Below are 27,689 nucleotides of genomic sequence, written 5' to 3'. Positions count from 1 at the left end.
TGACTCTGAGCCTGTACTTGCTGGAATTCAGAAGAAGGAGGGGGTGGGGGGGAATCTCATTGAAAGCTATCGAATATTGAAAGGCCTAGATAGAGTGGATGTGGAGAGGATGTTTCCTATATGGGGAGTCTAGGACCACAGGGAACAGCCTCAGAGTAGAAGGATGCCCATTTAGAATGGAAATGATGAGGAAGAGGAATTTCTTTAGCCAGAGGGTGGGGAATTGGTGGAATTTGTTGCCACAGGCAACTGCAGAGGCCAAGTCATTGGATGTATTCAAGACAGAGATTTATAGGTTCTTGATTAGTCAGGACATAAAAGGTTACAGGGAGAAGACAGAAGAATGGGTCTGAGAGGAAAATGGATCAAATGATGAAATGGCTTAGCAGACTCAATGGACCAAATGGGCTAATTCTGCTCCCATGTCTTATGGTCTTACAACCCCGAGATTCATTTTCTTGTGGGCAATCACAGTAAAGTAGAGAATGTTTTAAAGTCATCCCACAAATTTCAATCTTAGTCATGTTACTAAAATCAAATTGCATCTTTTGCCCATCAAGTTTGGATTAGGCAATTTATTTTATTTGAGCTTAAATACAAGAGTTGTGCACCATTTTAAATCTAACAAAATATGGCATTTTATCACAAGCACACCAAGAAAAATTATTTTACGATGTTAGCAAGGCAATATTTAATGCCATGTCCAGGTATGCTAAGATACTGGCCTCTTCATGAAGCATCACAGTCCATGAATTAATGTTGCTCCACCTATTATAGCATGTTGGAATGCTGCATGATTGGCTTAGAGATGATTACAGGCATTTAAACCCATTTGGTTATTCTAACCACTTCACTGACCTATTGCAAGATTAAGTAATTCAGCATCTGCACTCAGTGGCCACTTTATTCAGTGCAGGAGTTCTCTGAAAACTCTAGAGAATGTTGTGCATGAAAATCCAAGGAGATCAGCTGTCTCTGAGATACTGATACCACCCTGTCTGGCATCAACAATCATTCCAAGGTCAAAGTCACTTAGATCACCATTTCTTCCCCGTTCTGATGTTTGGTCTGAACAACAACGGAACCTCTTGACCATGTCTGCATGCTTTTATGCATTGAGCTGCTGCCACATGATTGGCTGATTAGATATTTGCATTAATGCACAGGTGTACAAGTGTACCTAATAAAATGACCACTGAATGTATTAATTCTGGAAATGTCCTGATCTATACAGGCCATTTGCACTCTAGATCAACTAACTTGTCTGATGAGAATAACCTTAATGAGAATAATTAAGCTGATAACTTGACTCAATAGAAAGAAGCCAAAGGAGGAAACTCGGAATTCTCTTACCCTCGTACTCGCACTCCCAGGTGGTTTTTGGTAGAGATTCATTGTCAGAGTTGGACGAAGGAGGAGGGGGCAGGTTTGGAGCCACACTGCACACCACGGTTGGCCTGCCCTTGTGGGTTGGAGTGAAAGTGTTGAGATCTGGCTGAACCTGTGGTCCAAACCCATGGCAGGGGTCTTTATTTAAATCGTAAGTGGAGCCCTTGAGAATGTTGAGAGGGATGAGCGCCGATGAATGTGAATCACAGCAAGCATGCTTGGCTATTTCGCTCTTGGAAAGCTCATTGCTGCCCAGGACACTCAAGGTGGGTTGCTTCTTCTTCCTGGACTTGAACTTACGGAAGGCGACAAAGAGGGCGACCAAGATGCAGATGGCCAGTACCGCCCCTACTATTTCAATGATTTCGTACTTGCTGATCAGTGGCGAGCTGCGCAACTGCTCATTCCCCAGAACCTCACACAACGGTCCAGTGTATCCGGGCGCACAGCTGCAGTTAAAGGAACCATCGATGTTCTCACAGCTCCCGTTGTTCAAGCAGGGATACTTCAGACATTCATTGACATCCTTATTGCACCTGGAAATTCAAAGCAAAGCACGATCAGGAGCCTTCTTGGAGGCGACATTGGGAATCTAACATAATCATTTACCAAAAAAATTTCCTTGCCAGCCTCGGCCTGGTCAGAGACTTAGAGGAGCTCCCTTGGGCTAAGTGAGGAAAAATGGACCAGGGCATTATTACCCTATTGCATAATGACTTCTGCTTTGTATTGTCTGAAGACAGAAAACTTGGACGGTGACATCCTCCACAACATAGCAGTTAGCGTGATGCCATTAGAGCTCGGAGTTCAATTCTGTGCCATCTGTAAGGAATTTGTACATTCTTCCCGTGCACCATGTCGATTTCCTCCTGGTGCTCCGGTTTCCTTCCAAGGTCAAGGGACATATGGATTAGTAGGTTAATTTCTCATTGTGATCAGGCCAGAGTTAAATAGGTGGGTTTGCTCAGAAGTGTGGCTCATTGGGCAAGAAGGACCTGTTCTGCACTGCTTTTAAAAAAAATTAAAACAGAATTGAAAGCCATGAATAGCAAATCACAGAGGAAAGCAGCCTAATCTTTCTGGGAAAGATGCCACTTCAGATTGGATGAATTTCAGAATAATCAAAGATTAAAGATCTTGAAGGTTATTTCCCACACGTACCTCAAACATACAAGTGAAATGCATCATCTTGTGCCAGACCAGATCAGTGAGGACAGTGCTGGGCAGTCCACAAGCATCAACATGCTTCTGTCGCCAGCATAACGTGCCCACATTTCACTAACCCTAATGGTACATCTTTCGAATGTGGAGCTCCGGGAGGAAACCACATAAACACAAGGTCATGGGGAGCAGGTAAAAACTCCTTACAGGCAGTGGCGGGAATTGAACCTCATATCGGTGATTGCTAGCGCTGTAAGGTGATGCATGTACCACTAACTTCCATGCTGCTCCAATCCTGATTTATAATGGCTAATCCTATTTTCTTATGACTAATACTGATCTAGACAAATTGTTTACAGACAGGAAATAACATTATCTTCCTCTTCCTTTTAAAATTTGTGACTTTCAATTGAAAAATTACTTTATGTTTCACTAAATCTTGAGGGGTCAGCTTTCAGTAAACACTGAAGAACCTTGTTTCTTATCTGTGATGAAGCAGGAGATCTATGGAAATTTGCTAAGGGATTCAATTCGACAGGCATGAAGGCATGAAGACTTGAAGGTGAGTGAGAAAAGGATGGAAAAAATGCAAAATAATCACAAACAGATCAAGTTAAGCGAAACAGTTAGTGGTGAGAAATGGGGATTGTAGCAGTTAAGGAGAATACATTTGAGAGAAAGCAAGAGACGGACATTTAGGCAACACAAACAAAATGCTGGAAAAACACAGCAGGCCAGACAGCATCTGTGGAAATAAGTGCAGCTGACTTTTTGGGCCAAGACCCTTCAGCAGGACAGGAGGGAAAAAAAGATGCTGAGTAGATGACGTCCAAAACATCGACTATATTTTTTTTCCCATAGATGCTGCCTAGCCTGCTGAATTCCTCCAGGATTTTGTGCGTGTTGCTTGGGCTTCCAGCATCTGCAGATTTTCTCTTGTTCATGAAGAACATTTAGTATGATTAGAAAGGGTCAAGGTATGAGGGGTGCTTGATGGCTCTGAGCTCGTAGAAGAATGAAGGGGGGACCTCATTGAAACCTATTGAACATTGAAAGGCCTAGATGGACTGGAAGTGGAGAGGATAATTCCTATAAGGGAGAATCTAGGACCAGACGGCACAGCTTCAAAATAGAGGAAGGTCTGTTGATAACAGAGATGAGAAGGAATTTCTTTAGCCAGAGGGTGGTGAATCTGTGGAATTCATTGCTGCAGAAAGCTGTGTAGGCCAAGTCATTGGGTATATTTAAAGCAGAGTTTGATAGCTTCTTGATTAGTAAGGGCATCAAAGATAACGAAGAAAAGACAGGAGAATGGGATTGAAAAGGATTAGCAAAACAACCATGATTGAATGGCAGAACAGACTTGATGGACCAAATAGCCTAATTCTGCTCCTATGTCTTATGGTCTTATGGAATGCTATAGAGATGAAGGTGAGAGAAAGTTCATATATGTGACCATAGACATATTATAAGTGGCGTGGCCAAGTAGTTAAGGCGTTGGACTAGCGATCTGAAGGTCGTGACTTCGAGCCCCAGCCGAGGCAGCGTGTTGTGTCCTTGAGCAAGGCACTTTACCACACACTGCTCCAGTCCACCCAGCTGAAAATGGGTACTGGCAAAATGCTGGGGGTTAACCTTGCGTCCTAACCGGGGGGAGTCTCGTACTCTCAGTCGCTTCACGCCACCAAAACCGGCATAAGCACCAGCCTGATGAGCCTATAAGGCTCAGGACAGACTTTAACTTTAACATATTGTGCCAAATGACCTGTATTTATTTCCTCTGTATACCATTAAAAATGGAATCAAATATAAGAGACAGTATTAAATGACATCTTCACTGCTGAGAAGCTTTTCAGCACTACTGTCCAAGTAAATATTTCCACAGTTTGGCGGGGGGGGGGGGGTGAGAATTATAAAAATCTTGGTGAGGACTAATAAATAAATTTCACTGTAAGTCAGTGCCAAGAAATGAGGCAGTTGAGCAAGAACAGGCATTGAGATATAAAATGAATGATGCCAATCTGCAGAAAAAAAATCTACTGGCACGTGAATTTGCTACGGGTAGATCAGATACAGTGACTTCATAAAGGGGGATGTTTGGAATGATTAAGGGTTGATGGGCCCTGTAAGATGATGCAGAGTTTAGACAAGCGTTTAGCATGATTATCAGGCGAGGAGCATACAAAGAGCATGCTGTTTTTTTTAAATGAAGTGCTTTGTTTCAAGCAGATATAGCCTGAAGCCAAGAATGTGAGAGAGATGTTCTTTCGTATGTTATAATGTATGGCTCTTCTCTTCAGTAATAGGGAGGTAGAAGGAACACAGCCAGGGAATATAATTCAGTACTTACCTTGGTCCTGAAAACCCTTTTGTGCAGTTACACAGGTAGCCACTCTTCTGTGGAATGCAAATGCCACCATTTAAACAGGGCTTTGACAGACAAGGGTGATTAATCAGTTCGCAGTGTTCACCAAGAATGTTCTTTGGACACTTGCAAAAATATCCTGGATTTAAAAAATAAGAGAATAATGTTTACATATTTTGTTATAAGATGCACTACAGTAGCCTTCTTTCCCTTTTCTGCTAATTTCATCCCAACCTTTCCAACAAGCTGGAGTTACAAGACACTACAGATGCTCGAATCTGGAGCAACAATCTGCTGGCTGAGTTCTTCCAGCATTCTGTTTCTTTTATTCAAAGTACACAGTAACAAATTGCATATATGTCACCATACCCCACCCTGAGGTTCACTTTCTTGCAAACATTCACATTAAATACAAAAAAACCCTCAATAGAATGAATGAAAAGCTGTACACAACAAAGATGGACCAACAACCAATGTGCAAAAGACAACAAAATGTGCAGATAAAAAAAAAGAACAAAATAATAGAACATGAGTTGTAGAGCCCTTCAGCATGAGTCTATAGGTTGTGGCATTTACATTTCCAAAGGAAATCATCTTGTAAACACCTAGGAATAAGGAAGGGGAATGGAAAATTGAAATGATTGATCTATAAAAAGCTAGCATCGATTCAGTGGGTTGACTGGTTTATCAGCCCTGAATCAGAGTTTGTTTTTTTTTGTACTTTATTTTTTATTGAAGTTCATCATCAAACAAAACTTTCCATAAGATATATTTCAGATCCTGTACATATATATCATATAGTTATATTTGTCACAAATCTCCACATAATATTTATCTGATGTATACACTTATAGAAAGGAGAGGAAAGAAAGAACAATCAAAAGAAGAAAACTATGTACAAAGTGGGGACTGATATTTTTTTTTACAACATATTCATTGTATTTAGAAGGATGAGAGGGGATCTGATTGAAACATATAAGATTATTAAGGGATTGGACATGCTAGGGGCAGGAAACATGTTCCCAATGTTGGGGGAGTCCAGAACCAGAGGCCACAGTTTAAGAATAAGGGGTAGACCATTTAGAATGGAGTTGAGGAAAAACTTTTTCACACAGAGGGTTGTGGTTCTGTGGAATGCTCTGCCTCAGAAGGCAGTGGAGGCCAATTCTCTGGATTCTTTCAAGGAAGAGTTAGATAGAGCTCCTAAAGATAGTGGAGTGAAGGGATATGGGGAGAAGGCAGGAAAAGAGTACTGATTGTGGATGATCAGCCATGATCACAGTGAATGATGGTGCTGGCTTGAAGGGCTGAATGGCCTACTCCTGCACCTATTGTCTATTGACTTGTGAGAATAAAATCAGGCCTATGAAGTGTTATGTAGTTAAACCATTTTTCCCAGTATGAATCAAATTGTTCCAACTTATGATTAACAGATGATGTTATCTTCTCCTTTTTGTAAATGTCCATTGTAATTTCCATCCATACATTTAAAGTTGGGCTCTCCTGTGATAACCATTTCCTGGTAAGGGTCTTTTTACCAGCCACCAGCAGTATATTCATTAAATATTTATCTCTTTTCAACCATTCTTGAGGTATATACCCAAAATACATGGTCTTACTTTCCAAGGGCATTTCACATTTAAAGGTATCTTGTAGGGCATTGTGTATCCCACTCCAACAGTCTTTGATAACGGGGCATTCCCAGAAAATATGATAATGGTTTGCACTTTGATTTCCACAATTTCTCCAGCAAACAGGGGGATTACTATCATAATAATAAAATAAATGCTGCAAAGACAATGATGATGGTAGTATCACGGAAGAAAGAAGTCCCCAAAATCAGTGTCAAAATTAACGGCGTAGGCATAGAGCAAGTCAAGAAGTTTCTGTACTTGGGACAGATGGTCACAGAGGATGGGAAATGTGATACAGAAATTAGATGAAGAATTGACATTGCAAGATCAACGTTCTGGAGCCTGAGTGATGTGCTGTGTGGCAAGAAGTTGGACTTTGGGCTGCGTTGTAGAATTTGGAAATGCTACGTTTGGAGCCGTCTGTTGTATGGAGTCAAATCGTGGACCTTATGCGAGGAAGCGCAACGACGACTGGAGGCGTTTGAAATGTGGTGTTTAAGGAGAATGCAGAAAATTAGATGGGTGATGAAGGTCAGTTATATGGAAGTGTTGAAGAGAGTAAGCAGAGAAAAGGAGTTGCTGAAGAATGTGCAGAAAAGGAAGCTGGAATATGCCGGGCACTTGTTAAGAGGTGGTGGACTGCAGAAATTGTTATTGGAAGGATTGATAGAAGGAAAGAGGGAAAGAGGAAGGCAGTGAACCATTTGGTACGATAATGTGAGGCAATGGACTGGGTTGAGTTATGCTGAGGCCAGAAAATGAGTGCAAGATGGAAGAAGATAGAGGTGCATAGCCGCCTACCCTGGATTCGGGACGGCACCCACTGACTGACTATCATAATGGGATTTCTGAGAGGGTGTAATAAAATACTTTATCAAGTTTTTCCACCCAAACTTCCTCCATTTCTGTGAACTGGTACACTTCCATTGATACCTCCAAATTATTGTCCAGTCTTCCTCATATTATTATCCCTCCTTCCTTCTCCCATTTTGTTTTAATGTATGAAGTCGAATGTGTTTTAAGATTTGACAAACCCGTATACACGCTTGAAAGGAGGGGGGAGAAGATGGCGGCATGAAGGCAGAGCGCGCGGCCAGTTCGGTGACGAATATCTGTTATCTGTGTAGGGGACCATGCACAATTCTGATTTGATGGAGACAGACGTGAGAATACGGAGGAACATCTGGAAAACTTCTGAAATGTCTGCTTCGCTGCCGCTGCTACTGTATGGTAACCGGAATCTCTTGAGCTGAAGGCCCCGAAATCCTCGGCTTTGCTTGTTTCAGCAGCCGGGGAGAGGCCAAAGGCGCTCGGCAGAGGATGGCGCTCGGGAGGCTGGTCGGAAGCTCGAAGTTTTCGGGCGGATGGACTCAGTGTCGGCTGGGATCAGCTGCTTCCAAGGTATCGGCAAGTTGACGGTGCCTGGAGGTTTATGGCAGGGAGTTTCTCCCTTTTGCCGCCTGCTATCGGGGACTCGGGAGTCGATCGACTCAGGACTTTTTTCACTGTGCCCATGGCCTGTTCTTCATCAAATTATGGTATTGCTTTGCACTGTTGTAACTATATGTTATAATTATGTGGTTCTGTCAGTGTAGTCTTTGGTCTGTCTTGTTTCTGTGATATCACTCCGGAGAAACATTGTATCATTTCTTAATGCATGCATGCATTTCTAAATGACAATAAAAAAGGACTGAGTGTTCTCATAATCTAAAAAAATTATTCTACTACCATTGTCTGAATTAAATGCTTTTGTAAATAGCTCTATCAAACATGTACTTGCTCTGGTTACATTTTTAACTGTCCTATTAACATACTATCGCATCTGTAAATATCGATAAAAGTCTTGTTTTTCTAATAAGTGTTTCTCTCTGAGCATTTCAAAACTGAACAGTGTTCCTTCTTTCATTGTATTGCAAATAGCTGTTATTCCTTTAGCTGTCCAGTCCTTAAATCTAGCATCCAGTTTAGTCGGCGTAAAATCTGAGTCATATGCACACCATTTAAGAATTGCAATGTCTCTCTCTAGTTTATATTATTTTATAATAGTTTTCCATATTTTAAGGGTCCACTTCATCCATGGGTTATCAATAGTATTTATGTAACTTTGTAGGTTGTTATTAGCCAAAATTGCCTGTATGGGGATGGAAAGTATCCTCTCCTCAATGTTTTTTCCATTGAGCGTCATATGATGGGTTGCACCAGCATATCACAGCTCTCAACTGTGCTGCAAAATAGTAATCTCTGAGACCCAACTCATTGACAATTCCTTTGCACCACAGATGCTACTTCACCTATTGAATTCTCCCAGCAGATTGTTGACATCAATGGTGCTTCTGTTCTTCATTTCTGAGCAGGCAATTAACGCTAATGATTCCATTTGTGTTGTGGCATTTTGGTCACTAAATTAACCCACTGAATTAACTGGTAAGGTTCCAGAAATGCCCTATAGCTCTACAGGCAAAATGTCTTGTCTTTGCTAACATGTATATTCCTTACCTCCAGTTGGAGTTTCAATGCACGTTCCTCCATTTTGACATGGTGCTTTCATACACATTCCAACAGAGGGGCAACAAGCTTCAACTCCTACAGATGTTTCAATAACCACATTTGGTTCAGTTGTCCCTTCCTCTTCATTCCTGTTACCACTCTGGAACTTAATCGAACCAAGGCAGCCTTTAAATGCCCTCGTCATTGTTCTGTCATTATTGGGCGCCAGGTTGTTCTCTTGAACTTTACCCCCTAAGAACAGCAATGCGTTTCTGCGACATGATTTGGAGAGGGCAACAGAAGCAATGTGCACACTGTCCAGCACCAGCGTTGCTGACTCCTTGGTTACCTCAACCACAACAGAATGCCACAGGCCAGTGTTCACCGTTACATTTTCCACTGACAGAACACTAATCATTCCGTCACAGGCGTACGTGAAGACCAGCTTTCCATTGATAATCTATAAAACATAATCAAAGAGAAAGGTTTTAAAATATGGTCCTGCATGAGTGTATTAGATCTGTGAAAATAAGATTCGATGGAAGGAAATGAAGAGCAGACACTTTGGGTTGAAACACTTCATTTGGACTGCTAGAGAGGTGACAGTCAGTAGACTGGGCCTCCACGGTAGTGTGGCGGCTGGTGAGATGCTATTACAGCTTGGGGCGCCGGAGTGCAGAGTTCAACCAAGTGTCTTCTGTAAGGGGTCTCTGTACATCCTCCCCGTGGAAGGCATGGGTTTTCTCTGGGTCTTCCAGCTTCCTCCCGCAGTCCAGAGATGATTAATCGGCCACTGCAAGTCATCCCGTGATTAGGTTAGTGTTAAGTTGGGGTTGTCAGGCATCACTGGGCGATGCGGCTCAAAGGGCTGGAAGTGCCTATTCCGCGCTAAATCTCTAAATAAATAAATAAAGGTATAATTAAATAGTGAAGAAGCGGTACAGCAAGAGCTGGCAAGTGACATGTGGATTCAAGAAAGGAAGGGTGATTCTAAGAATCTTTTTCCCTTGTTAAGGAAATCAAAACAAGGGAGCACAGTCTGGGGTGAGAGTAAGTTCAAGTTAATTGTCACCTGTCTGTATATGTACAGTATATACAATTAAAGAAAACGTTCCTCCAGGCTGCTGAATGCCCACACAACATATATCACGCACAGCACATAAACAAAAATATTGTGCTATAAACAAATTAATAAAATATAATCCAAAATGCATGTAGTAAAATGCAACACAGGTGAATGGCAAACAGTACAACAAGCAGCTCGCTGCCCTCATGGTGAGACCTCGGTGGTGGCAGACTATTCAATTCATTAGTCTCAGAGCCTGGGGGAGAAGCTGTTACCCAGTCGGGCAGTCCTAGTCCTGATGCTTCGATACCTCCTTCCAGGTGGTAGTGGGTCAGAGATTGTGAGATGGTTGGCAGGGATACTCAGCAAAGCTTTGGGCTCTTCATAGTGGAACCTCAAACAAATAAGGTGTGTAATAGTTTGAGTTAAAACCAGTGTATTATGCCTAAACAAGGGAGACTATAGTGGGATGAGGGAAGAGCTGACTAGTGTAGACTGGGAACATAAGTGATATGGTGGGAAAGTTGAAGACCAGGGAAGGACTTTTAAAGAGATTTTTCATAGTGTTCAACAAAAGCATACTGCAGTTAAAAGCACGGAGAGTAAGGATAGGTGACCCAGCCTTAGATAACTAAAGAATTATTCACAGTGGCCACTTTGATAGGTACACCTGCTCATTAATGCAAATATCTAATCACCCAATCACGTGGCAGCAACTCACTAGATGAAAGCATGCAGACATGACCACAACGGGGAAGAACTGTGAACAAATAACTTTGATTGTGGAGTGATTGTTGGTTCCAGACAGGGTGGTTTGAGTATCTCAGAAACTGGAATGTTCTTGCACAACTGACTCTATAGAGTTTACCGAGTTTACAGAGAATGGTGCCAAAAAAAAAGACAAAATAAAAATAAAACCCAGTGAATGGCAGTTTTGTGGGTGAAGACACTTTGTTAACGAGAGACACACATCAAAGTTGCTGGTGAACGCAGCATGCCAGGCAGCATCTCTAGGAAGAGGTACAGTCGACATTTCAGACTGAGACCCTTCGTCAGGTCTCGGCCTGAAACGTCGACTGTACCTCTTCCTAGAGATGCTGCCTGGCCTGCTGCGTTCACCAGCAACTTTGATGTGTGTTGCTTGAATTTCCAGCATCTGCAGAATTCCTGTTGTTTGCGCTGTTAACGAGAGAGGTCAGAGGAGAATGGCCAGACTGGTTCAACAGTGGTGTGCAGAAGAGCATCTCAACGCACAACATGTCAAACATTGAAGTGGATGGGCCACAGCAGCAGAAGACAATGAACATACACTCAGTGGCCACTTTATTAGGTACACAGGGTTGCAAACCAAAAGCTCATTCATTAAAAGACCGGAAAAATCTTTAAAAAAGCAACAAAGAATCATGAAACAATAAATAAGGAAAGGGAACATAGATTATGGAAGTGAACTAGCACAAGATATAAAAACAGACTAAATATTTTTATAAACATTTAAATAAAAACATACAATGAAGTGCGTCATTTAAATCAAATCAGCGGGGATTATACTCAGCAGCCCCCAAATGTCACCATGCTTCCCACAGAAACACAGCATGCTTACAGCTCACTAACCCTAACCATATGTCTTTGGAATGTGGGAGGAAACCATAGCACCCAAAGGAAACCCATGCGGTCATGGGGAGAATTTATAAACTCCATACAGGCAGTGGCGGGAATTGAACCCTGATCGGTTAACATGGTGCTGTAAAGAAATACACTAACATCTATGCTATTGCAATTATATTATTATGTAATTATAATTATGTAATATAATTACATTATTATATAGTTAAAGGTATATAATTATACCTTTAAAAGGGTGGCCAAATTGCATGTAGGTCCTTTGGAAGATGAGAAGGGAGACATAGCATTGGGTAATGTGGAAATGGCCGAGGCCTTGAATGATTATTCTGTGTCTAACATGACAAAGAGAAATGTTATGGATGTGCTGAGAGTGAGGACTTTGATACAATCATTGCCACTAAAGAGATAATGATGAGCATACTAGTGAGCCTAAAGTCCCCTGGTGCTGCTGAGATGCATCCCAGTGTACTGAAAGAAATGGAAGTTATGGTAAACACTTCTGTGATGATTAACCAAAATTCTCTAGAATCTGGGCAGATCCTGGCAGATTAGGAGACTGCAAATATGCCACTATTTCAAATAGGATGTAGGCAAAATGTAGGTAACTGCCAGTTAACGTTTCCTGTCGGGAAATTGCCTGAAGGCATCATTAAGGAAGAAATATTGAGACTTCTAAATAGGTGGAGTTTGATCCGGCAGACACAACATGGATTCACGGAGTACGCATCCTGTTCGATAAACTTTGGAGTCTTGGAGAATATAATGAGGACAGTGGATACCTAGGAATAGGTGGACATTGTATACTTGGATTTCCAGAAGACATGTGATAAGGTGCCACAAAAAAAGACTTATGATCCATAAGACAAGGAACAATGGAGTTGGGGGTTATAGCATGGATAGAGGATTAATTAACTGACAGATGGCCCAAATTTGGGATAAATGGGTATTTATCTGGTTGGCTTTGAGTTGTGAGCGGTGTGACGTAGGGGTCAGTGCTGGACCCTCAACTGTTTATGATATACTGTAAATTAATCATTTGGAAGAGTGGACCAGGTGTAGCATATCTAAGTTTGCTGATGACACTAAATTGAATGGAAAGCAAACTGTGCGGAGCATCCAGAGAGTCTGCAGAAAGATGTAGACAGGTTAAATGAGTGGCAACGATCTGGCAGATGGAGTACAACACTGGCAAATGTGAGGTTATCCAGTAGAAGATCAGATTATTATTTAAATGATGAAAGATTGCAGCATGCTGTTGTGCAAACCACAAAAGGTTGGTTTGCAGGTAGAACAGGTTATTAAGGTAAATGGATCTTTGGCTGTCTGTGCTAGAGGAATTACATTTAAGAGCAGGGAGTGTATGCTGCAACTGTACAGTGTATAGGTGATGCTACAGCAGGAGTACTGTGTGCAGTTCGAGGGAGAGTGGATAGACATACTGGCTTTGGAGGAGGTGTAGAGGAGATTCACCTAGTGAGTTCTGAAAATGAGGGGGTTAGCCTATGAGGAGAGATTGAGACTCCTCAGTCTATATTCACTAGAATTCAGAATAATGAGAAGGAATCTTACAGAAATATATAACCTATGAAAGAGATAGATAAGGTAGAGTCGGGAAAGTTGTTTTCGTTGGAGGGTGAGACCAGAACTATGGGATATAGCCTCAAGATTCAGGGAAATAGATTTAGGATGGAGATAAGGAGGAACTATTTTTTCCAGAAAGTAAATCTGTGGAATTCTGTGCCCAGGGAAAAGTAGGGGATACCTTAAGTACATTTTAGACACAGTTAGGTAGATTTTTTGCATTGCAAGGGAAGGGTTATGGGGAAAAGACAGGTAGATGGAGCTGAGTCCACAGCCATGATCTTACTGAATGGTGGAGCAGGCTCAACAGGCTGGATGGCCAACTCCTGCTCCTATTTCTTATGTTATTTAAATGGGATTTGAGAGGAAAGCATTTTTAGACGGAGAATAGCTCGCTGCCAGAGTAGGTGGTGGAGTCACATACATTCACTAAGTTTACGGAATATTTGGACACGCTGTTATATAGGCAAAGTATAATGCAGATGAATGCGAACACTGCAGGTAGGCAAAAGGTCAGCATACACATACATGGTGAACTGAAGAACTTACTCTGTGCAGGACAATCTAAAGCTATCAATGATTTAAGAAGAGCTAATTTCATTCAAATATGATCTGCTTTTCACAAAATTAAGCTGACTCCCATTAACCTCTGCAAGTACCTGTTAATACTTTCCCTGATAAATTGCTTCTATATACTTTTGCATCACTAATGTTAAACACCATTAGCCCTCACTTGAACAACTATGTTCCAATTGTGATTACAGGACAAATAAAAATTCTCTGGGTTTTCCTGAATGTGAAAGTCACCTTACAAATGGAAGTCTTTGCAGTTTCAATGAATAGATCATGCTCCTTACCTCTAATAGGCTAGAACCAATTCCTTGGCTGTACATCACTGCCGCCTCTGTTTGCAATGTTTTCATTTGGAAGCTAATTTTTGTCTTCATTGGATCTTCTTCACTCAGATAACGATACTTCAAGTAACTGCCACCACTGAATCTCAGAGAAGAATCTGAAATAGTCAGATATCTTTAATGAATTTTCAGCTGACGACACTCGTGGGTGAACTATGCACATTTTCAAGCCACTGTTTACTCAGTGGGCTGCATCTTCTGGCTGAAGCCAGAACTTGTATAGAGAATCTGCAGGCTACCAGAACTTAACGGCATTATCCCAAAGTCCAACGTAAACACAGCATTAATTTGGCAAGGGCTTTTGTTTTGATTAACCTGCCATTTCTGCTGCTAGCTGCCTGTGCTTTCCATCTGTGGATTCCTTGTGAGTTCCAACCAGGCAGTGTGAACTTCCACACACATCTTAACCTTCAGGCTCGGAAATATGGCAACAGAGCCCATGGCTGATTCAACCTGGCACAAGTGCAGCTGTTCTGTTAAAATGAACGAGTGAATGGGAAAGTATGTTTAAATTTATTTAAACATTTTTTTTACGTTGTGTGTGAGAGTGAGGGGGAGAGGGGGAGAGAGGGAGAGGGGGAGAGGGGGAGAGGGGGAGAGGGGGAGAGGGGGAGAGGGGGAGGGGGAGGGAGGGAGGGAGAGATGGGTGAGGGAGAGAGGGAGGGAGGGAGAGAGAGATGGGTGAGGGAGAGAAGGAGGGTAGAGGGGGAGGGAGGGGGAGGGAGAAAAGGAGGGGAAAGGGGTAGAGGGGGACAGGGGGAGAGAGAGGGACAGGGAGAGAGGGGGAGAGAGCAGAGGGAGGGGAGGGAGTGGGGAGGGAGAAAGAGAAGAGGATAGAAGGGAGGGAGGAGAAAAGGGACAGAGGGGGAGGGAGAGAGGGGGCAGGAGAGGGGGGGAGGGAGAGAGAAGTGGAGAGAAGGGAGGGGAGGAAGAGAGAGAGGGGGTGAGAGAATGAGGGGGAGGGGAGAGGGGGGAGTGGAGGGGGAGGGGGAGGGAGAGGGAGAGAGGGGGAGAGAGAAGGGGAGGAGGAGACACACACACCTGCAAGGTTACAGCTATGAACTTACATTGCATAATCTGGTGTTGTCCTTCATGGAGCCAGGAAGGTCAGAGGGAGGACTGTTGAAGTAAACTTTATTGTGAGTGGTTTAGGTAGGTTAGTAACGGGAACAGCTGCTCACCGATTAGTGGCTTCTTCTAGGACTAGAAGGCATACAGCCTCCTTCAGTACCATAACATTTCCCTGATTTTGTGAATGCGATTAATAAGAATGCATTGGATGATTGTTGATCTGGGCAGCTGCTGAAGTTCAGATATTGGCTGGGTCACTGTCACATGGAACTCATTCAGCTACACCTGCTTTATAAATTGTCCAGACAAATCTGGGTCACTTCATATGCTAAGGAGTTTGAACACTGTGTATTACTATAAATATTAATATGTTAACATCTTGGCCCAGTAGTGTTCTGTGAGCATCTTGATTGAGTCTCTATCAGACAAGATGCTCACAGGACATTGAGAATAAGTAGTAAAATATAAGAAGACTTTGATTTTATGATTATACCAAAACATCTTACCATGACATGAGCAGGTGCGCTGGTGTAGATGCTGAGGAACAATGAAGCTCAGAATGGCGGTTGTGTATGTGAACACATTTCCCATGTCCAGTTGGAAGTTTCCTTGGCAGTGCTGTTGCTGGCAGGAGTAATCAGAACAATGGTGAACTACCCTCACGATGCGAATTTCATCCCTCCTCTCCAAATCCACGGTAGAGGAGATGAGCTTCTCCTGCACAACCCCTGGTTCATAGAAGGACCCTTCTGATTTCTTTACCACCAGGAGGACATCGAGGTTGGGAGAGGCCTGAGCTGGCTGCAAGCTGAGGAGATCAATGGCATTCTTATTAACCATCAGGAGACTTGCTAAGGATCTTTGAAAGCTCCGCCAATGATCACTGATGAATTTCTCTGGAGTAATCTGCGACAGCTCTACCAGAACAGCGTGGTCTAGCACATCTGGTGTCACATGCATGACGTGTATTTGTGCTTCCACTGTGGTGATGAATTTTCGGTCGGAGACACTGATATTAAATAGGTAGTGCCCCGTCTCTAAGGCACGCCGTGCCAGCACTTTGCCATCTGTGCTGCCCACAGAAAACATGCTACTCAGGGCGAAACCTGGGGCAGTGCTGTATGTGAGAGTGTCATGTAGGTCGAGGTCTGTCGCGTGCATCTTTCCAACAAACCCCCCAGGGAACTCGCTGTCCGAGGTAACAATGAAGACTTCCAGCGGGAGCACAGATGGTGGATAGCGACTTTCCTTGGTTACGCGGATGTTTATAAAAGATGAGGATGACAAAGGTGGCCAGCCACTGTCTGTGACCTGAAGAAAGCACAAGATACTTTTTAAAAAACAACATTCCCTCGGTGCTCAGAATCTGAATCAGAATCGGGTTTATGATCACTGACATATGGTGTGGTTTGTTGTTTTGTGGCAGCAGTACAGAGCAATACACAAAATATACTATAAATTATAATTAGAAATATATATAATAAGTCGTGCAAAAAGAGAGCAGAATAGTGAGGTAGTTTTCATGGGTTTAAAAAATTGATGAGGAGAGGAAGAAGCTACTCTTAAAATGCTGAGTGTGTATCTTCAGTCTTCTGTACCTCCTCTCTGATGGTAGTAATGAGAAGCGAACATGTCCTGGGCATTGGGGGGTCCTTAATGATGGATGCTGCTCTTTTGACACCACCTTTCCAAGATATATTTGATGGTGGGGAGTTTATTACCCAAGACGGGGCTGGTTGAGTCTACGACCCCTGCAGCTATACAACCCTCACTACCTACTCACTGTTGAAGTTCAGACAGGATTTATTGAGTAAGTGTTCTGTATAGCAGTCCTGAACATGTGCCAAAATAAGGCCGTACCCAATTCTTTGAGGCTTTCACTTTGTAAATCAACAATATATTAAATCACCCAGCTTTTAATCCCCTTCCATTCAGATTGCTTCTGCTCAGAAAATTTGGTGAAATGAATTTACGGAAATATCAAACAAAGTCTTATTGTATCTGTTTCTAAAACTAAGGATGTTTTGGGAAAGTGATGACTGTACTGAAAAATTAGAATTTTATATGCATAAAAGTGAGGCAAGGTTTTAAGTTGGGAGACATAAGTGGCATTGTTTGCTTTGTTGTAATAATGCCAGTTAAAGATGTGCCTGAACAGGTCGTAGGAATGCTGTCTGCTGCAACAAAAATCATCTTCTCCTGCACAGTTAGTGGTATGGGTCAATAGTACTGCCAAAGTGAAAAAATTCAGAGATTACCTTACGTTTATTCATCACCACCCGCATTAGATCATAAGGGTATAAAATGTAAACTTATTGCTTTTAAACATTGATATGATACATTCACACTTGACCTCACAGACATGAAGTTCCTTTTCAGGTTCAGGAATAGGAATTACCCCTCAACCATCAGGCTCTTGAACTAGAGGGGATAACTTCACTCAACTTCACTTGCCTCCTCATTGAAATATTCCCACAACCTATGGACTCACGTCCCAGGACTCTTAATCTCATGTTTTTGATATTTATTGATTATTTATTTATTATTATTATTATTTCTTTCATTTTCTATTTGCACAGTTTGTTGTCTTTTGCATACTGGTTGATGTGGTCTAGTTGGTGTGGTCTTTCATTGTTCTATTATGGTTATTATTTTATTAGGGATTAGAAACATAGAAATACAGAAAACCTATGGCACAATGCAGGCCGTTCAGCCCACAATGCTGTGCTGAACATGTACTTACTTTAGAAATTACATCGGGTTACCCATAGTCCTCTATTTTTCTAAGCTCCATATACCTGTCCAAAAGTCTCTTAAAAGACCCTATCGTATCCTCCTCCACCACCGTCACTGGCAGCCCATTCCACGCACTCACCACTTTCTGCATAAAAAAAACTTATCCCTGACATCTCCTCTGTACCTACTTCCAAGCACCTTAAAACCATACCTTCTCGTGCTAGCCATTTCGGCCCTGGGAAAAAGCCCCTGACTATCCACATGATCAATGCCTCTCATCATCTATCAGGTCACCTCTCATATTCCTCTGCTCCAAGGAGAAAAGGCCAAGTTCACTCAACCTACTCTCATAAGGCATGCTCCCCAATCCAGGCAAAATCCTTGTAAATCTCCTCTGCACCTTTTCTATAGTTTCCACATCCTTCCTGTAGTGAAGTGACCAGAACTGAGCGGAGTACTCCAAGTGGGGTCTGACCAGAGTCCTATATAGGGAGGGAGGGAACATCGACTCAGACCATGAGAGGCCTTCATCGGGCATTTTCCTGCCTTACAAAGCGCAGATTGGAAATCTGTGTGGGGCGCCACTCCTCGCACAGACACTAGAGCAATGTGTGGTTAAGTGCCTTGCTCAAGGACACAAACACGCTGCCACAGCTGAGGCTCGAACTAGCAACCTACAGATCACTAGGCGAACACCTCAACCAAGTGGCCACGTGTTGTAACATTACCGCTCTGCTCTTGAACTCAATCCCACAGTTGATGAAGGCCAATGCACCGTATGCCTTCTTAACCACACAGTCAAGCTGCTCAACAGCATTGAATGTCCTATGGACTCGGACCCCAAGATCCCTCTGATCCTCCACACTGCCAAGAGTCTTACCATTAATACTTTCTTCTGCCATTATTGAGTATGCCTGCAAGAAAATGAATCTCTGGTTGTATATGGTGACATATGTGCTTTGATGGTAAATTTAATCTGAACTGTGAACTTTTACCTTAGCAGTTTGTACCATGTAAAGCATTAAACAAAATGAAAGGTACTCGTTTAACTTACCTGGACCTGCAGAATGTATTGATCTCTCACTCTCTGTTGGAGACGAGCTTGAGTTTTCAGCAGTCCATGTTGGTCAATGTGAAAGTTGTTCACCTCATTACCAGCAGTGATAGTAAAAAGGAATGGTGGCCCATTGGAGGCCGAATCTCTGTCTATCACCAACAGCTGCAGTACGCTGGAGCCAATTTCCTCATTCTCCTAAGAATGGAGAAACAGCTTTACAGTTTCCAAATTTTTTGAACCTGAAATAATGGAATTCTTGTGGAAAATGGGTCATTGTTGCATCTCCGGCTTCTAGCATTCAGCCATGGATAAGGGGAACAGATTAAATGTCTGGAACAATTGCCATCCAGTTTTTGGCACATACTCCTCATAATTTAGTAACGCAATCAGTCAGGTGTGTATGGCACCTGGGCTTAGTCATCTGCCTTTGAATATTACAGTTTCCCATTCTCTCCCTGAACCCCCCTATTCTGATGAATACAAAACAGACTTCATGATGCCTCATTATAAAACACTCATTCACAAATGGAGAAAGTGAGGAGGTTTATCCATGTCCCGAAGGAGGATACAAAAAAGATTTACTAAAGTTATAGAGTTATGGAGTCATACTGTATGGAAATGGACCCTTTGGACCAGGAAGTCTGTGCAGATGGTCTGCACCCCAGGGTACTTAAGGAGGTGGCTCTAGTAATCGTGGACGCATTGGTAATTATTTTCCAATGTTCACACAGAGGGTTGTGGTTCTGTGGAATGCTCTGCCTCAGAAGGCAGTGGAGGCCAATTCTCTGGTTTCTTCTCAAGAAAGAGTTAGATAGAGCTCTTAAAGATAGCGGAGTCAAGGGATATTATGAGGAGAAGTCAGGAACAGGGTACTGATTGTGGATGATCAGCCATGATCACAGTGAAAGGTGGTGCTGGCTCGAAGGCACCTATTGTCTATTGTCAGACTATTTACCACACATTTACAACAATCCCATATTTTCATCCACTCTTCCATAATTCTGCTGCTAACATATACGATAGGCACAGTTTATAGTGGCCAATTAACGTAGCAAACTGCATGTCTTTGGAAATGAGGGAATTTGAGGTGGCATGGTAGCCTAGAGGATAGCCTAACACTACTTCAATGCCAGCAGCCTGGGTTTAATTCCCGCCACTGTCTGTAAGGAGCTTGTATGTTCTCCCCGTGACGATGTGGGTTTTCTCCAGGTACTCCGGTTTCCTCCCACTTTCAAATGATGTACGAGTTAGTAGGTTAATTGCTCACATTTGTGTAATTGGGCAACATGGGCTCGTTGGACCAGAAGGGCCTGTTACTGGCCTGTATCTCTAAATCAAGCAAATAATCAGACCAGTCAGGGGACACTCATGCAATGACAGAATGTGCAGGCTTGACACAGGCCATACCGGGGTCATGTCACTACAGCAGTGAGGCAGCGACTACTGTAGCACCCATGGTTGGGTAGAGTTTAGGATACAGCACTGTTCTCCTAAAAATGGAGGTGGGGGAAGCTTGCTGGAGGATTTACCACTACTATTTAAAGCCATCAATTGAATTAACATAAGAAATGGACACAGATCATTCCCTCTGGTGGAAGGGCCAAGAATTAGGGTGCACACAATGAATGTGATTGGTAAAAGAGCTAAAAGTGGCTTGAGGACAGCTTTCTTACACAGCGAGTGGGCAGGGTAGTGAAAGCCGATTTAGGCATGGTGTTCTGAAGGGAGCTGGGTAACTCTGTAAAACGAAAGGATTTGCAGGTTATGGAGGGAATATAAGGAAGTGTTTGATCCTCATAGGGAGCTCATAAAGTGCTTTTTATGAACAAATAACTTCTTTCTATGCTGTAGCCATGCTGTGTTTTGAAATATGATGGGCAAATAAAACTGATAATTAGTTTGAATAATGGGGGAAGGGGAAGGAGTATATGTCCCATGAAATTTCCCAGTGTGTGAAACCAGTGCCAAAAATGCAAGCAAATGTTTGAAATTAGGGGAACTGGGCTTTCCGAGAGCAATTGACTCATTAAAAGGTTGAGTAATTTCCAGGCAATTATGTAAATCTTTCACTGAGGTCATAACGATAAACCATTAATTCCTACCTGAATAACTACGCTGTAGTTGAATTGAAAAAATGTGGGAGGGTTGTCATTCACATCTAAAACCTGGAGATTTACAGTGATATCGCTGAATAGTGGAGGTACACCATTGTCTGTAGCCCGGACCACCAAAGAGTAACTGGATATCTGTGGAAAAGGCAAAGGACATGTCATAAGCACACAGGATTGCAGATGCTGGAAATCCAGAGCAATGCACCTAGAATGGTGGAGAAACTCAGCAGGTCAGGCAGCACCTAAGGAGAGAAATAAACAGTTGATGATTTGGGCCAAGATCCTTTATCAGGACTGGAAAGGAAGTGGGAAGCAGGTGAGGGGAGGGGAAGAGTTCAAGCTGCAGATGATATGCGAAACTGGGTGAGGGGGGGCTGAAGTGAGAAGCTGGGAGATGATAGGCGAAAGAGGTAAAGGGCTGAAGAAGCAGGAATCGAATAGCAGAGCATAATGTACCATGGGAGAAAGGGAAGGAGGAGGGGCAACAGAGGAAGGTGAAGGGGAAGGGGTATGAGAGGAGCCATAATGGGGAATGGTAAAAGAGAGAAGGGGGGAGGGATGAAAAATCACTGCAGGTTAGAGAAATTGATGCTCATGCCATTGGTGGCCGACACAGAACATGTTATAAATATAAAACTGTAATTATCAAATGCTTATTTTTCTATTATACTGCACATGCTGAGAAATGAAAAGGAATCCTTTGGGTTCCATTGTACTGTGTGGTGTGCTAATGTTCTGAAAGTAATTAGAAAGTTGCAAGTTTCATCAGTCTGTGCTGATTTAACTGAGATGCACTTGGAGTGGAGACAAGTGTTGGAGTTGGTCTCAACAAGTCTGGTGTAGTGAAAGGGAACTATCATCCAACCCATTCCCGATCCTATCTAGACAGGTTCAATAATAATGTTCAGAAGTAAACTCAGGTAGTCTGACATTCCTAGAGTCCAAGCGTCTGTCAGTGTTCATTATGCAGGTGATTGATCGCTATAGCAACACTGGAGGCCTGCCAGTGCAAGAATGCCTTGAACTAAGCCCCACTTATATGGGCCAATTTTTTTTAATATAAAGAGTACAGAAACATCCGTTTTCAATGACAGTAGAACCATTCGACTGTAAGACTAAATGTATTGTCCATGACAATAACATTTGAAGAACACCCTCAACACTTAAGCAAAACGCCCTGGCCAATGGGAATGTAATTTATCACTGTACTCCAAAGATTCCTTAAAATATTTGACTCACATCCACAGGTAACCTTAAAAGATACCAGTTTTATCATGACAGCTTCAAAGATGCTCATAAACTAGGAATTCTGCTCTCATTTGTAAAAACAAATGAAGGAATATTAACCTAGAGCAATTGGGAAAATAATGCAGAACTCTTTATTAAACACAGGAGGTTCCTATCTCTCTAACTGTCCCAATTTGCCAGAAAAGCACCTTAATCCCTTCTTTTTGCTTATGATTTTAAACTTGTTGCTCAGACAGAGAATTTTTCTGGCCACTGCAAATTCGACTCCATGAGTCCAAACATGGGTTGCGGATTCAAACCATTACATCACAGGTAAAGCCCTCCCAACCCCTGAGCATATCCACATGAAACGCTGTCGTAGGAAAGCAGCATCCATCGTCAGAGATCCCCACTACCCAGCTCATGGCCTCTTCTCGTTACTGCCATCAGGTACAAGAGTCTCAGGACTTACACCACCAGGTTCAAGAACAGCTGCTATCGCTCAACCATCAGGCTGTTGAATAAAAGGGGATAACTACACTCACTTGCCCATCCATTGAGATGTTCTCAGAACCAATGATCTCACTTTTAAGGACTCTTATCTCATTTTCTGATGTTCTCGTTATTTATTGGTATGGATTTATACTTGCATTTGCACAGTTTGTTGTCTTCTGCTCTCTGGCTCATCGTTCATTGATCCAATTATGGTTACCATTCTACAGGTTTGCAGAAGAATAAATCTCAGGGGTGTACATGGTGACACCTACGTATTTCAATAATAAAATCTACTTTGAACTTTGAAATATGCAATATTCTCATACAGACTATCACTTAATCATTCCTTTGAAGGACATAAATGGATTGACTCTACTTCCTAGTCCTTCAGTGAAAGTCTTTGTACTTACTTCCTCCCTGTCAAGGTGCTGTGATAACAAAATCTCCCCATTCATTGAGTTAATAGTAAAATGCTGGTTGGGATCCCCATTTAGTATTGAATAATGGATCAGATTGTTGAGGGGTCCATCCTTGTCAGAAGCTGTCACCTGAGAAAATATAAGAGAATATTTTTAATGTGCTTGAAATAGAAGGACACCACTCATGTTGATAGCTCGATGGGTGAACGGGTCTATTGTTTGCCATTGTGACCAGAACTTAGTAAACTCACTCCTCACTCACAAACACTGCCTTGTCATTCTGCTGCCACTGCGCTGAGCCTTCCATGGTATATTTTCGTATTGAGTTCTACACTGAACTCAGGTTGGTTTTATGGTGCCTTTCCCTCCATATACGACACAATATTCCATTTCTATAGTAATGGGGATGTGTAAATGTGTTTATATTGTTTGCATACTATATTTAAGTTAGATGCTTCTGTTTATGTTGTGATATGATTGTAACTACATCATATTCGAATTCATGTACAGTCTTTAGTTCACTTTGTTGGTAATTAAAGATGATATGTCCTAGTGCCTAATGCAGGAAGCTTATCACCCTCAGTGCTGAAGAGATAGGAGCTGTCAGCAATTCGCACTGGATAAGAAATAATTATGGAACCATTATTGTGTTTCCTGGTAGATACCTTTTTGTAAACATTGGCAGTTTTTGTCACTGTTTTCGCTAATTTTTGTAAGTTTGATTTTAGACACACCTAATAAACACCCTTGTACTAAAATGCGAAGTGATTCCAGTCATTTTTTTCTTTGGTCATAACCCACATATCTAACAGCCATAAGGAAATATAAAAATAACGCAAGGCATAATCTTAAGCAGAAGGTTCAGAATGAACTCAATCTCTGTGAAGACTGTTGCATCATCAAACGCATTCTTCAATGAAACAAATAAATGAAATTATATATACAGTACTGTGCAAAAGTCTTAGGCACAAATATGTAGTTACAGTGCCTATACCGTTGCACAGTACCGTAGTAATCTTATGTATTGAACTGTACTGCTACTGCAAAATAAAAACAAATTTCCTGACATATGTGAGTGATGATAAACCTGATTCTGATATGGGTTTCTATTGTGGACTGCGAGTGGGAAGGGGGGCAGGGAGAGGGGAGTCATGGATGGGAAAAGGGGAAAGGAGAGGGGAGGAAGTGGGAAGCACTGGAGAGACATTCTGCAATGATCAATAAACCAATTGTATGGAATCAAATTACCTTGCCTGGTGTCTCAGGGCTGGGTGTGTCTGCACTCATGCCACCCGTCACCTTCCCTTGGGACTGTTTCTCTGCCGCCTGTCCCACACCCCTCCCATGGCACTCCACCCTCACCATTCCCAACTTCCTTTGCTCCCACCAGAATTACAAACCCACCCTCTGCTCCACATTGGCAAGTACAGTACTCTGCAAAAAATGTTAGGCACCCTAGCTACATATATGTGCCTAAGACTTTTGAACAGTACTGTATGTATTAAAATACTAAAAATATAAAAATAATAAAATTAAATCTAAGTTAATTTAGACCAGAATTTGGCACAGAATAACTATTAAATATCTTTAATAGTTAAGGTATTTGTCTTCTTTGCAGTAACAAGACACGGGGTGTGGGACTATGGATTTCGAGCCAGATCTTACATACCTGAGCTGTTTACATGCTTGAGGTACATGAGGTGGAACTGGTGTCAAACTAATTTATCAGGAGGATAAACTGTGCTGTTATAGCTATAAATTATCTATGATATATTTCAACAACAGTTTCTTTCTGGTGTGAGAGTCTAACTACCATTTGGTTGTAAGATAACTGTACAGATTTTCTTTACCACTTACTTTAAGGACCATTTCTCCCAGTGGAGCATCTTCACTGACATCAGCTGCGTGTACGCTGTAGCCAAAAGTGGGTGGGTTATCGTTAATGTCCGTGACATTGATGATAACTGTCGTAGTGTCACTGAGCAATGGCTTCCCTTCCCTGTTGCCATCAATTGACAGATAATACTCCTGACAGGATTCATAGTCCAAGCTCCCATTCACGTACATGGCTCCTAAAGACAGGAGTGGACATGGCTTTTATCGAAAAGTTCGAAGTTCAAAGTACATTTGTTATCGAAGTGTGTGTACTTTATACAACCTTGAGATTTGTCTCCTCTCAGGCAGTCACAAAATGAAGAACCCCAACAGAACCCATTAAAAACCAAAGAAGAACATCAAACACCCAGAGCGCAGAGAGAAGAACGCACCAAAAAAAAAAACACAAATTGTGCAAACAATAAAGCAAGCAAAATAACATTCAGGACTGAAGTTCACAATGTCAGGCATCGCTCAGCCGATTCAGAAGTCCACTACTTGCAGGCTACTGCCCCAGTCCAGCACAGACTTGAGCTGACCCGTGTGGGGCAGCGGGCCAAACCAGACCTTCTCTGTATCCAACCCCGACACCCCGACCATTTCAATCTGGCCTGGCGCTTAAGTTATCAGTCGTTCCTCGAAAATGATTAACTTCAATAGATTTACTTACAGATAGAAAAAAATACTATCATTTCTTCACTCTACTTGTATGATTTCAGAATAAGAATCTGAATTTATAATGAACAGTAGCAAATTTCTCAGAACTTCTTAAAGTTCTCCACAATAAATATAATTTAGTAAACTATCCGTGTGAATGTGGCACTACATTTGCTGGTGTCTCTTGGGTTAATGACAATTAGAATATTTACCAACAAACCTCTCAGTAATTAAATAGCAGAACAGCAGCTTCAATAAAGGAGTACATGACACTGTAGTACACTGAACTGCATAATGATTATCATTATCATTATGCCCTATATATTTACCTGTTTTGGAATCAATGCGGAACTTGCCATGTTCATTGCCATTCGTAATGGTGTAAAGGATCTGTGCATAATTATTGGCATCTCGGGTTAACGCTGACACACTGAGTATCTGTGCTCCATTGCTCACATCTTCTGGGACAGTGGCAATGTATTCCCTTTGTATAAAGACAGGGATGAACTCTTCAATGCCTATGACTGAAACGACGACACTGGCAAATGAAGAAAGGCTCTGTGGAAGGCCGTGATCTCTGGCCTGAACAATAAGGTTAAAGGTTCTCTGCTGCTCCTTATGTAATGATTTTACCAGGTATATCACACCGGAGAGTTCGTCAATGGAGAAGAAGTCATTTGCTGATTCCACTAAGGAGTACGTGACCTCTGCATTGACACCTATTGATCAAGAAAAACAGATTAGAAGCAAAAAATAAACTGCCTGGATTAGAGACCATGTTTTATGACAATAGATTGAACAAGCTAGGACTTTTCTCTTTGGAGCAAAGGAGGATGAGAGGTGACTTGGCAGAGGAGTAAAGATGATACAAGACACAGATGGAGTGGATAGGCCAAGTCTTTTTACCTAGGGCATAAATGGCTAACAACAGGGGGCATAATTTTAAGTTGCTTGGAGGAAAATGCAGAAGGGGAATGTCAGATGTGGGTCTTTAACACAGAGTAGAAGGTGCACGGAACGTCTTGCCAAAGGCAGGTTCATTAGGTAGGTGCATGGATGACAGAAAATGGAGGGCTATGTGAGAGGGAAGGGTTAGAATGATCTTAGTGTAGATTAAAGGGTCGGCACAACATCATGAACCGAGTGGTCTGCACTGTGCTGCAGATATACAGTCACGCCTTTAAAGGTAGGAAGTTTACTAAATAGCTAGTTGTGTACACCATACAGCGTGGACCCCTCCACTACCTCAAACACAAACTCCTCCAGGCAATTGTGCAATGCAAGGGCAGGGAGAATTAAGCCACTTGCAGATGGCATCCACGGTTCTGCAAACCCATCACAAGCCTGCTTAACCTGCTGCTTGCAGCAATATATCATGGGAGATCCAATCTCATTTTTATATACCCCCCGAGAAAAGAACCATCTCACACCCACAAATCATGTTGGAAGAAGGCCTTTATATAAAAATTTAAGATCATCGTCATTATGTGCAGTGCTGTATGATGTGGGCAATCAAGGTCTTTGACCATGATTGTTCTTGGCAATTTTTTCTCCAGAAGTACGAGGGGTGATTGATAAGTTCATGGCCTAAGGTAGAAGGAGTCAATTTTAGAAAACTCAGCACATTTATTTTTCCTACATTTACACACTTAGTCCAGTGGTCGTGGAGCATACGGATCCCTTCTCTGTAGAAGTCGGCGTCTTGGACCCCCAGAAGTAGTCCACAGCAGGGGTGATTGATAAGTTTGTGGCCTAAGGTAGAACGAGATGAGTTGTTAACTTCAAACTTACTGCATTTTCACTCAAAGAGTTGATCTGCAT

At 42.2% G+C, this 27,689-nt stretch overlaps 1 protein-coding gene across 1 annotated transcript in view; it reads right to left on the bottom strand.

Moving 5' to 3' along the window:
• fat2 (FAT atypical cadherin 2) overlaps positions 1-27,689 on the bottom strand; it is a 115,270-nt gene that overhangs the window by 5,549 nt on the left and 82,032 nt on the right. The window contains exons 13-22 of the mRNA XM_072264622.1: positions 26,198-26,587; positions 25,194-25,408; positions 23,328-23,465; positions 21,187-21,330; positions 19,082-19,279; positions 15,798-16,602; positions 14,164-14,318; positions 9,046-9,496; positions 4,901-5,054; positions 1,354-1,925 (exon numbers count right to left, since the gene is read on the bottom strand). Of these exons, the coding sequence (XP_072120723.1) occupies positions 1,354-1,925; positions 4,901-5,054; positions 9,046-9,496; positions 14,164-14,318; positions 15,798-16,602; positions 19,082-19,279; positions 21,187-21,330; positions 23,328-23,465; positions 25,194-25,408; positions 26,198-26,587 (3,222 nt within the window). The remainder of the gene's footprint in view (positions 1-1,353; positions 1,926-4,900; positions 5,055-9,045; positions 9,497-14,163; positions 14,319-15,797; positions 16,603-19,081; positions 19,280-21,186; positions 21,331-23,327; positions 23,466-25,193; positions 25,409-26,197; positions 26,588-27,689) is intronic.

This window comes from Mobula birostris, chromosome 7, assembly GCF_030028105.1.
Source record: "Mobula birostris isolate sMobBir1 chromosome 7, sMobBir1.hap1, whole genome shotgun sequence".
In the NCBI taxonomy this organism is placed as follows: domain Eukaryota; kingdom Metazoa; phylum Chordata; class Chondrichthyes; order Myliobatiformes; family Myliobatidae; genus Mobula; species Mobula birostris.
The sequence above is the reverse complement of the archived record's forward strand: the minus strand, read 5'-3'. Positions and strand labels throughout refer to the sequence as shown.